The sequence below is a fragment of the Mustelus asterias genome, chromosome 7 (assembly GCF_964213995.1).
Source record: "Mustelus asterias chromosome 7, sMusAst1.hap1.1, whole genome shotgun sequence".
Lineage (NCBI taxonomy): Eukaryota > Metazoa > Chordata > Chondrichthyes > Carcharhiniformes > Triakidae > Mustelus > Mustelus asterias.
This window is the reverse complement of record NC_135807.1, coordinates 3187483-3199686: the sequence shown is the minus strand read 5'-3', so window position 1 is coordinate 3199686 and position 12204 is coordinate 3187483. Positions and strand designations below refer to the sequence as shown.

At 47.1% G+C, this 12204-nt stretch overlaps 1 protein-coding gene across 1 annotated transcript in view; it reads right to left on the bottom strand.

Moving 5' to 3' along the window:
* lama3 (laminin, alpha 3) overlaps positions 1–12204 on the bottom strand; it is a 458111-nt gene that overhangs the window by 294762 nt on the left and 151145 nt on the right. Inside the window, exons 8-9 of the mRNA XM_078215598.1 lie at positions 6819–6937; positions 4536–4626 (exon numbers count right to left, since the gene is read on the bottom strand). Coding sequence (XP_078071724.1) covers positions 4536–4626; positions 6819–6937 — 210 coding nt within the window. The remainder of the gene's footprint in view (positions 1–4535; positions 4627–6818; positions 6938–12204) is intronic.

Below are 12204 nucleotides of genomic sequence, written 5' to 3'. Positions count from 1 at the left end.
TTCAAGTGATGTAGGTTATATGGATTTTAGCAAAGCTTTTGACAAGGCCCCACATTGGAGACTGATTGGGGAGGATTCAGGGAATCTTGGCGAGATGGATCAGAAACTGGCTTCGCATTAGTACTCAAAAGGTAATGGCTGTTCAAGTGACTGGATGCTGGTGTCCAGCGGTGTACCACAAGGTGCAGTACTGGGATCCTTATTGTTTGTTATATACATAAACAATTTGGATGAAAATGTGAGGGGAATGATGAGCAAGTTTGCAAACGACACCAAGATTCATAGGGTGGTTAATAGTGAAGGAGGTGGTCGTAGGTTACAAGAAAATATAGATGGGTTGGTCAGATGGGTAGAGCAGTGGCAGGTGATTTTTAATCCTGATAAGTACGAGGTGATGCACCATGGAAGAAGAAACAAGACAAGGGCATATTTAATGAATGGCAGGGCACTAGAAAGCTCAGAGGAACAGAGGGATCTTGGGGTAATTATTCACAGATGCCTGAAGTCAGCAGAACAGGTGAATAGGATCGTTAAGAAGGCGAATGGGACACTTGTTTTTATCTGTTGTGGCATAGAGTATAAGAGCAAGGAGGTAATGTTGGGAGTTGTATGTTAGGCCACAGCTGGAATACTGTGTGCAGTTTTGGTCACCTCACTATAGGAAGGATTTGATAGCACTACAGGGGGTGCAGAGGAGGTTCACCAGGATGTTGCCTGGGATGGAGCATTTGAGCTATAAGGAGAGACTGGATAGGCTTGGATTATTTTGTTTCGCAGTAAGACGTTTAACAACACCAGGTTAAAGTCCAACAGGTTTATTTGGTAGCAAAAGCCACACAAGCTTTCGAGGCTCTAAGCCCCTTCTTCAGGTGAGTGGGAATTCTGTTCACAAACAGAACTTATAAAGACACAGACTCAATTTACATGAATAATGGTTGGAATGCGAATACTTACAACTAATCCAGTCTTTAAGAAACAAAACAATGGGATTTAAGGACTGGATTAGTTGTAAGTATTCGCATTCCAACCATTATTCATGTAAATTGAGTCTGTGTCTTTATAAGTTCTGTTTGTGAACAGAATTCCCACTCACCTGAAGAAGGGGCTTAGAGCCTCGAAAGCTTGTGTGGCTTTTGCTACCAAATAAACCTGTTGGACTTTAACCTGGTGTTGTTAAACTTCTTACTGTGTTTACCCCAGTCCAACGCCGGCATCTCCACATCATATTTTGTTTCGAGCAGAGAAGGCTGAGGGGGGACCTGATTAAGGTGTATAAGATTATGAGGAATACAGACAGGGTGAGTAGGGAGCAGCTGTTCCCTTTGATTGAGGGGTCAATCACAAGGGGGCATAGTTTTAGGATAAGGGGCAGAAGGGATTTGAGAAAACCCTTTTTCACTCAGAGGGTTGTGGGAATCTGGAAAGCACTGCCTGGGAAGCTAATCGAGGCTGGAAACCTTACAACTTTAAAAAATATTTGGATGAGCACTTGAAATATCATAATATTCAAGGGGATAAGGGACAAGTGCAGGAAAATGGGATTAGTGCACCTTTAGTGGTAGATATTGTTGATACAGACACTATGGGCCGAAGGGCCATTTCTGCATTGAATGACTCTATGAATCTATGGGCCCTATTTTATCATTTTGATTCTAAGTGCTGGGCAGACTTGAAACTGGGAGTGTTTCAGATCCGACATTTAGACCCATACGCACTCTGCCTGAAAAAATATCAGTGATTCCGAATCGCGCTGCACAAGCCTGTGGGCGGGGCTTAATGCACCCGAAATCCTGCAGCTCCGATCGGCGCCTCCAACTCCGCATGCGCAGAAAATAAATGATAAAATGCTGCTCCCCTGCCACATCTCTCCCAGGCCGGATAATGCCTCCCTCTGGCCCCCACAGATATTGCCCCATCCCCACAACATTACTGACTCCCTTATCCCCCCCACACCCCACCACCCAGACTGATCGCGGGCCCCTCCCCCCCTTCCCCTCACCAATCTCATGGAGAGTGATCCACCCCCCCCCCCACCGATATCAGGCAGAGTGGCAGTGGACCCCCCTTCCCCTCAACTGATCTCAGACAGAGTGGCAGTGGACCCACCCCCCCCCCCTCCCCCCAACCTCCCAACTCCCCACCGATCTCAAGCAGACGCTAGGCACCTACTTCCTCACTAACTGGAGCACCCGAATCGGACTTCTATGGAATATGTCTGTTTTGCGCCAATTCTGGATGGGCGAATGCAGTGGTCAAGGGGGAAGAGCCGTTAAAGTTGGGCCTGCAGCCCATTAAGTCAATTTAAATACATGCAAATGCATTTAAATGGCCAAGGCGCCCGTTTCAGGCGCGGTCCCGAACATGGCCATTTTCAGGCCTTGGTAAAGAGGGAACTGGAGTGGAGGCGGACGAGGATCACGCAATTCACCTCGCGCCCGACTTTACCAAGTTTTCGCGCCCGAAAACGGGTGCAACATGGTGATAAAATCAGGCCCTATGAGTTGGTGGAGTGAACAGATAAGTGGCAGATGAAGTTCAATCCAGAGAAGTGTGGTGCATTTTGGCAGGAAGAACATGGAGAGACAATATACAATAAGCAGTAAGATTCTAAAAGGGGGCAGGAGCAATGGCACCTGGGTGCATAAGTCATTGAAGTAGCAGGACAAGTGGAGAGAGCAGTTAATGAGCAGATAGTATTTTGGACTTTATTAATAGGGGCATAAAGAACAAGAGCAAGAAGTTTATACTGAATTTATACAAGGCAGTAGTTGGACTTTAGCTGGAATATTATGTACAGGTCTGGGCACCAAACTACAGGAAGAATGTGAACACATTGGAGACAGTGCAGAAGAGGTTTACGAGAATAGAATCCCAACACTGCAGTAGGAGGCCATTTGGCTCATCAAGCCTGCTCCGACAACAATTCCACCTAGGCCCCATAATCCAATGTATTTACCCTGTTAATCCCCCTGACACTTAGGGGCAATTTAGCATGGCCAATCAACCTAACCCGCACATCTTTGGAATGCGGGAGGAAGCTGGAGCACCCGGAGGAAACCCACACAGACACAGGGAGAACGTACAAACATCACACAGACAGTGATCTGAGGCTGGAATTGAACCCGGGTCCCTGGCGCTGTGTAGCAGCATGCTAACCACTGTGCCACCATTCCACCCTAATGTTTCCAGGGGTGAGAAACTTCAGTAATGAGGGTAGATTGGAGAGATTGGGACTGTTCTCTTTGGAGAGACGAAGGCTAAGAGGGGGCTGGACAGAATAGAAAGGGATAAACTGTGCGTGCCTGTAAAAGAATCAAGAACAAAAGGGTACAGATTTAAATTGATTTGCAAGTGAAGCAAATATGATTTGAGAAAAAATGTTTTCACACAAAGAATGGTTAATGTCTGGAATGCTCTGCCTAGAAATGTAGTGGAGGCAGGTTCAACCGAGGCATTCAAGAGAGCATTAGATGATTACTTGAATAGAAAAACTGTGCAGGGGTACGGGGAAAAGGCAGGGGAATGGCACTAAATCATGATGCTCATTTGGAGAGCAGATGCGATGGACCAAATGGCCTCCTTCAATGCCTTAACATTTCTGTGATTCTGTGATATTTGCACTTTATTCTTTGAGCAATCAAAAAAACACAACTGTTTCCAGCTTGTGTTCTGAAATGTTGTTCAGAAATAACAGTGGGGTAAATTTAACATAACCACCAATTCAACAGAAACTGACAGGATCATAGAATCATAGAATCCCTACAGTGCTGAAGGAGGCCATTCGGCCCATCGAGTCTGCACAGACCACAATTCCACCCGAGTCCTATTCCCATAACCAGACATATTTGCCCTGCTAATCCCCTGAAACCAGGATCAATTTATCATGGCCAATCAACCTAACCTGCACATCTTTGGACTGTGGGAGGAAATCGGAGCACCCGGAGGAAACCCATGCAAACACAAGGAGAACGTGCAAACTCCACACAGACAGTGACCCAAGGCTGGAATTGAACCAGGGCTAATGCTGGTTCAAACCATTTCCAAGATGGTGCCGGAGTGAGGCGACTTCTTGCAAGATGTGCCCAGCATACCCTCCAATTCTATCTTTTACACTTGTTCTATGCTTTTAAAATCTACTCTAACTCTTTTGACTTATCTTATATACAAAGTTGATCTTTCTCTACACCCTAGCTATGACTGTAACACTACACTCTGCACTCTCTCCTTTCCTTCTCTATGAACGGTATGCTTTGTCTGTATAGCGCGCAAGAAACAATACTTTTCACTGTATGTTAATACATGTGACAATAATAAATCAAATTAAATCAAATCAAATCATACTCTGACCAATTTTATTTGCAAAGGAAGTCAATGGTCAGCATTGTCTGATCGGAACAAAACTGGCATTGTGTTTAATCCTATGGAATTCCCGCGCCCGACATGATAAGTTAAAATTATTGCCAAAATATTTTGGTGAAGAGTTTCACAACAATTAACTTTACTGGTGGAAAAAGAAAATCACACGAAAAACGTACGTAAACAGCCATCCCTTGCTTCCTTTGGAACTCCAGATGGTCGATAATAAAATGGTGCACACCGCTCGCAGTTTATTCCTGCAGTGTTGTGCTATGGAGAAATTGAGAGACACATGACTCACCGAATCCTCTGCTACTGTGAGTGTTTGTCACTCTGAGATAAGAAATTAGCATATTAACAATCAAGCTATTATTCGACGAAATAAGACTCAATCTCTCATGCCGACTTTTCAACTGGACACAAGATTTACAGTATGGAAATTTAGCAAAAACAAACCTTTCCTTCATGTGCCAATTTCCACTGAATGAAACTGCACTGGTAATTTTCATTTAATAGCACTGTTGATGCTTGTTTAAATCAGCTAAACACAGTAAAAACATGCTATTTGTTTCATGCTTATGCACAGGCTGGACTATAGGCAGCTCAGTTCAAACACAGTATCACAATGAACGTTGTCACAGAAATCAGTCCTGTGTCTATTAACAAAACCATTAAAAAGATCTTGTACGTCTTCTCAAGTTGAAGGGACATTAAATCATAGAAACTCATAGAAAGCCTCCAGTGCAGAAAGAGGCCATTCGGCCTATCAAGTCTGCACCTGACCACAATCCCTCCCAGCTCCTATTCCCATGACCCTACATATTTGCTCTGCTAGTCCCCCTGACACTAAGGGCCCAATTTTACCAATCGGAGCCAAAGGGCAGGATCCGGGTGTAATACGGATCCGCGCCTGGAATCCTCTTTCCAGCGCGCCCATATGCGTTTTGCCGGCTCTGGTCTGACTCGCGCTGTGGGCGGGGCTTAGCGCTGCCGGAACGATAGGAGCTCTGAACTGCGCATGCGCAGTTCGAAAGAAATCCGAAGCGGCGCGCCCGGGCGTTGAGAAAAAAGCAGACAGAGCGGCTCGGGGGGGGGGGGGCAGTGGGGTTGTGACGGGTCCATCTGGCTCACCAAGTCAGTTACAATACTGCGTTCAGCATCTACTGAACCATCTTGGATACAAAGGATAATGGCATTAGGGTTCTGCATGTAAGCCTTGCTTATGCTAAAAATTATATCCTTGGTGTCGGCAGCCATTCCTGATGTTACAGTATTGATAACACCAGGAAGATCGACCAATACCATTCATTCTCCTTTGTATCCAAGATGGTTCAGTAGATGTTGAACGCAGTATTGTAACTGACTTGGTGAGCCAGATGGATCCACAAGGCAGAAGGACCATCTTTGTGTTGACCAAAGTGGATCTAGCTGAGGAACATACAGCTTATCTTGCTAACGGAAGGATGGTGGAGGGAGACCAGCGATCGAGGTAGGTTGGGGGTGTGCTCTGCCGAGGGGGGCCTGCCTCCCAGGGCGGTCCGATTCCGGGGAGGAGGGGGGGGGGGGCGGGCGGGGGGGGGGCCTGCCTCCCAGGGGGGTCTGATCCGGGGGGGGGGAGGTCTGCTGGGGTGGTTAGCGGGGGGGGGTCCGCGAAGGATGGTCGAGGTTGGATGGGCTTCGGAGGTTCCCCTGCAGGATAGAAATCCGCTTCGGACTTTTATTCTGCAGGTCGCTAAAAGCGCGGATTCGGAACGGGCCAGAAGACGGTAAAGTGGGATTTGGCGGTAGAGTTGGGCGCGCAGTTCATTAAGTCGATTTAAATGCATGCTAATGCATTTAAATCGTCAGGCCGCCCGATTCGGGCATGGGCCGGACCCGCGCCCGAATCGGGTGTCGGTAAAGCGTGATCTGCTCGGAATCGGGTGCAGATCGCGATATAGGCCCGACGCCCAACTTTACCGCGATTTCGCGCCTGTTCTTTTGCTAAAATCAGGCCCTAAGTGGCGATTTAGCATGGCCAATCAACTTAACCTGCACACCTTTGGACTATAAGAGGAAACCGCAGCACCCGGAGGAAACCCACACAGACCCACGGGGAGAATGTGCAAACTCCACACAGACAGTGAATCAAGCCGAGAATTGAACTCGGGTCCCTGGCGCTGTGAGGCAGCAGTGTTAATCACTGTGCCACTGTGCCGCCCATATTGCAAATGTTTAATATTTAGTCAGGCTTTATAAAATGTTTTGTGGATTGTTTTTAGCAAATTAAAGTAAGAATGAAGTTGGCAGAATTTGTAAGTTTACCATCCAACTTTAAGAAAAACTGAGACAGCCTGTTTCAACAAGTATTGGAAATATCTATGATGGAACAGAGCCACATAACTTAGCGCTTCTCAAAAATGAAATCTTTGTCTATCAATTAATGGAGGCATTCGTCCCAACTTGAACAAGTTGCCTCATACCTGACAATTCAAGCAAACACCTCCACCTTCATAGTGCCCACGGATGTTCACGCTTGCTCTGCGATGGCTGACTTCAGCATCATAATAACAATCCTTGGCATGTCCGTGGCAGTTACAGGCTGTAAAATGATGTGAAAAATTGTTATCTCAACATCCATCTTATTAATACTTCCACTATGCAAAAATAAACAATGACAACTTGGAGGATGTTGTCATTGCAATTGATATGTTTATATTTTAGCCAAATCATTTGTCGTTTAATTTGTTGGTTCAATATCAATGGAGTACTTAGTGAAACAAAATGCTGTTGGAAGTGTAAGAATGATTCAGAAAGCAATATTGAATTCACCTTTAATATTCTCATGCATTCAAACCTAGTTCTAAATCCAACAACATTTGTTTTCTAAAAATCAGGACATTTTGGCCAGAATTCTCTGGTCTTGTATGCCCCGCCACTGCTGTCAGCGGGAATGGAGAATTTGGTGCTCAGCCAAATTTCCATTCACTGCAGCTGGACCGGAGAATCCCAGCCATGACGAGGTCAGAGAATTCTGGTCTGGCGGGAATTCTCTGGTCTGCCAGCGAGAATGGAGAATTTGGAGCTCAGCCAAATTGCCATTCACAGAAGCGGGACCGGGGAATTCCAGCTGGAGGCGAGGTCACAGAATTCCAGCCAATATATAAATGTCGAATTGTAGAAAAATATTTCCAACTTTGAAGTGCAAAGTTCCTGCCACTAATAATTTTCACGAAATGAACTGGACTCCAAATCCCCAGGGAATAAATTTACAAAACGGGAAGCGGGTTACTGGAGAATGAGATAGGCCATTTATCTCTTCTCTGTTCTCATGCTTTCTTTGTGGGAAACATCAATGTTGTTGGAGATGTTACAAATAATGTCAGCATCAAATTGTTAGCCTGTGTTGTCTGGAGTTCATGAGTTCACCATCTATATTTCATTTGGTCAAGGCAAGTCTATCTTAAGAATTACAGGACTGGAATGTAACAAAAGAAACAATAGAAGAAGGAGGAAACTTTCTCTTTATGAGCTGTTGGCAGGCACCCAGATCTCTCCTTGTCATTAAGTAACTTCAATGTGAACTTCATTGTTTAATCTGCACTGCACAAACAGCAGATTCTCTGTGGGGACTGAGACTCAGGTTTAACAGTGATTTCACAATCATAGCCCAACAGCAAAGCCTCAATCGATTTAGAATTTTTAAAAACAGGCTAGGGGTTAGCTGTCATAACTTGTTGGGCGAAAAGGATTATTACAGACTAGTGCAAAAGTATAGAAGATTAAGGGGTGACTTAATTGAGCTATTTAAGAAGATTTAAAAATTCAGTAGGCTCGATAGAGAGATACGATTTTCTCTGGTTGGGGCGACACAAAGGGGTAGGACTTTAAATTTGAGTCAGACCATTTAGGGGGATGTCAGGAAGAACTTCTTCACATAGAGCATAGTGGAAATCTGGATCTCTCTTACCCCAAAAAGCTGTCAAGCCTGGGGGCCAATTGAAAATCTCAAGATTAAAATGATTGATTTTTGTTGGTAAAGGATATTAAGAGCTATAGAACCAAAGAGGGTGGATGGAATTAAGATACAGTTCAGCCATGATTTAATTGAATGGTGCAACAGGGTTGAGGGACTGAATGGCCGCCTCCTGTTCCTACTCTTTCTGTTTAGGTTTCCTTTGACCACACGACACTTACTGGCCTGACACTGTGCAGGCCCTAGATTTCTACCGCTGCCACTCTTAAAAGTGTATACACAAGGGGTAGAATTTTCCCATCCCGGCAGCCACGGGAATCGTAGCAGGCGTGGGGTGGACCATGCAAAGGTCCATTGACCTCAGGGGGGATTTTCAGGTTTTGGGGCGAGTGTAGCTGGAAAATCCTGCCCGAAGACCAGATTCTTGTGATGAACTGCCTTTGCTCTAATCAGCACTGCAAAGACTGGGAACAAAGCCCCAACGTCAGTGGCTGTTGTAAGGACCAAGATGGGGGTGGGGGAGGTGGGGCGGGGGCACCTACAGGTTTCTGTTACAGCTGGGTTAGGGTGCACAACACCTCTCTCTGCTCATCCACTATTCCTTCACTTATCTTTCCAGTGTTGCTTCTGCAGTCAGCATCCCAGATGGATCACTAGGGAAGGTCTAATTGGGGAACCACCTTCTTTTTGTGTTCTGGCCCAATATTTATCCATCAACCAACACCTAAAGGCAAATCATCTGATTATCATCCCATCGCTGTTTGTGGAAGTTTGCTAAACTTAGTGGTTAAAAAAAGGGGCCGAAGGACCTGTTTCCATGCTGTAAACCTCTATGACTCTATGGGCCCGATTTTACCATTGCGTCACGCCCATTTTCGGGGGTGAAAACTTGGTAAAGTCGGGTGTGAGGCCATTAACGCAATCCACGTCCGTGTCGATGCTCACTTTACCAAGGCCCGAAAATGGCCGCGATCTGAATCGCGCCCGAAATGGGCACAATGGCGATTTAAATACATCTGCATGCATTTAGATTGAATTAATGAACTGCCTGCCCAACGTTACCAGCATCTCCCCCTTTACCATCGCGTTCGCCCGTCCAGATTTGGCGCGAAACAGACACGCTCGGCAAAGGTCTGTTTCGGGCGCTCCAGCTTCTGAAGAGGTACGTTCAGAGCTTCCAACGGCTCTCTGACTCAGGTTGGTGGTGGGGGGGAAGAGAGGTGTGCCAGATCACTCTCTGGTGAGGGGGGGAGGGAGGAGGAGGCGGGTCAGATGTATCTCTGGTAGGGGGGGAGGGAGGAGGGAGGCCAGATGTTGTCTGGTGGGGGAGGGGGAGGGCAGAGAGAGGCCAGATCATTGTCTGGTCGGCAGGGGGAGGGGGGGGGGGAGGGAGGCCAGATCATTGTCTGGTGGGGGAGGGGGAGGGCAGAGAGAGGCTAGATCATTGTCTGGTGGGGGAGGGGGAGGGCAGAGAGAGGCTAGATCATTGTCTGGTCAGGAGGGGGAGAGGGGGGGGAGGGAGGCCAGATCGTTGTCTCGTTGGTGGAGGGGGGAGGGAGGAGGGAGGCACGATCATTCCCTGGGGAGGGCAAGGGAGGCCCGATCATTCTCGGGAGGGGAAGGCCAGATGGATCTCTGGTGGGGTGGGGGGACGGGGGGACAGGGGGGTCTGCTGCCACTCTGCGGGTGATCGGTGGGGGAGAAAGGGGGGGCCAGGTGGTCGAGATCGGTCTGGATAAGGGGGACAGTTATGTTGTGGGGGTGGGGTGAAGTCTGTGGGGTCCGTCGCTCCCACTTTTCGCTCCCAGGCCGTTTTATCCACGTTTTGCGGCCCGGGGGCGATGTGACAGAGTGTTTTTCCATTTTTTTTTCTCACTGCGCATGCGCAGTTCAAAGCTCCGATCGGACCTGCAGCGTTTCGGGCCCACAGCGCGAGTCAGACTCGCGATTCTTTTTTTTCCAGCAAGAGGCCATTCAGCCCATCGTTTCTACACCGGCTCTCGAAAGAGCTACCCAACTAGTCCCATTCTCCAGCCCTATCTCCATAGCCCTCTAAATCCATCACTTTCAAATATGGATCCAGCTCTCTTTTGAAGCCTCCTATGGAATCCGCCTCCACCACTCGCCCAGGCCACGCATTCCGAATCCCAACAACTCTCTGATATATGATCACTATTTCCTAATTGTTCATTTACAGCAAGGTTATTAATTAGCCCTTTTTTGTTACATAACATTAAATCTAAGATAGCCCGAACCCTAATTGGTTCCTCAGCATACTGCTGCAGGAACCCATCTCATACACAAGTCGTGCTTGACGAACATGTTGGATTTTTATGAAGATGTGACGAGGGCGGTTGATGGAGGAGAACCGGTGGATGCGGTGTTTTTGGATTTCCAAAAGGCGTTTGATAAGGTGCCCCATAAAAGGCTGCTGAAGAAGATTAGGGCACACGGAGTTGGGGGTAGTGTGTTAAAGTGGATTGGGGACTGGCTATCCGACAGGAAGCAAAGAGTCGGAATAAATGGGTGTTTTTCCGGTTGGAGGAAGGTAACTAGTGGCGTGCCGCAGGGATCGGTACTCGGGCCGCAACTATTTACCATTTATATAGATGATCTGGAGGAGGGGACGGAGTGTAGGGTAACGAAGTTTGCAGACGACACAAAGATAAGTGGGAAAGTGAATCGTGTGGAGGACGGAGAAGATCTGCAGAGAGATTTGGACAGGCTGAGTGAGTGGGCGAGGATATGGCAAATGGAGTATAACGTTGATAAATGCGAGGTTATACACTTTGGAGGAAATAATAACAAATGGGATTACTATCTCAATGGAAACAAATTAAAACATGCTACCGTGCAAAGGGACCTGGGGGTCCTTGTGCATGAGACGCAAAAGCCCAGTCTGCAGGTACAACAGGTGATCAAGAAGGCAAATGGGATGTTGGCCTATATCGCGAGGGGGATAGAATATAAAAGCAGGGATGTCTTGATGCACCTGTACAGGGCATTGGTGAGGCCGCAGCTGGAATACTGTGTGCAGTATTGGTCCCCTTACATGAGGAAGGATATATTGGCATTGGAGGGAGTGCAGAGAAGGTTCACCAGGTTGATACCGGAGATGAGGGGTTTGGATTATGAGGAGAGGCTGAGGAGATTGGGTTTGTACTCGTTGGAGTTTAGAAGGATGAGGGGGGATCTTATGGAGACTTATAAGATAATGCGGGGGCTGGATAGGGTGGAGGCGGAGAGATTCTTTCCACTTAGTAAGGAAGTTAAAACTAGAGGACACAGCCTCAAAATAAAGGGGGGTCGGTTTAAGACAGAGTTGAGGAGGAACTTCTTCTCCCAGAGGGTGGTGAATCTCTGGAATTCTCTGCCCACTGAGGTGGTGGAGGCTACCTCGCTGAATATGTTTAAAGCGCGGATGGATGGATTCCTGATCAGTAAGGGAATTAAGGGTTATGGGGATCAGGCGGGTAAGTGGTACTGATCCACGTCAGATCAGCCATGATCTTATTGAATGGCGGGGCAGGCTCGAGGGGCTAGATGGCCTACTCCTGCTCCTATTTCTTATGTTCTTATGTTCTTATGTCCCTCTGCTCCTATACGTCACCTCAAAATTGTACCATTAAACCTGTATTGTCTCCCCATGTTTGTTCTAGCAAAATGCATTACCTCACATTTTGCTGCATTGAAATTCATCTGCCAGGTGTCCATTTGGCCAAGTTGTCAATGTTCCTCAGAAGTCACTCAGCGTCATCCTCACAATTCACTATTCTCCCTAGCCCCTGCAAATTTAGAGATTTTGCCCTCAACACCCATCTCTCAATTGTTTATATAAATCAGAAAAAGCAAGGCTCCCAGCACTGATCCCTGGGGAACACCACTTTCAACTC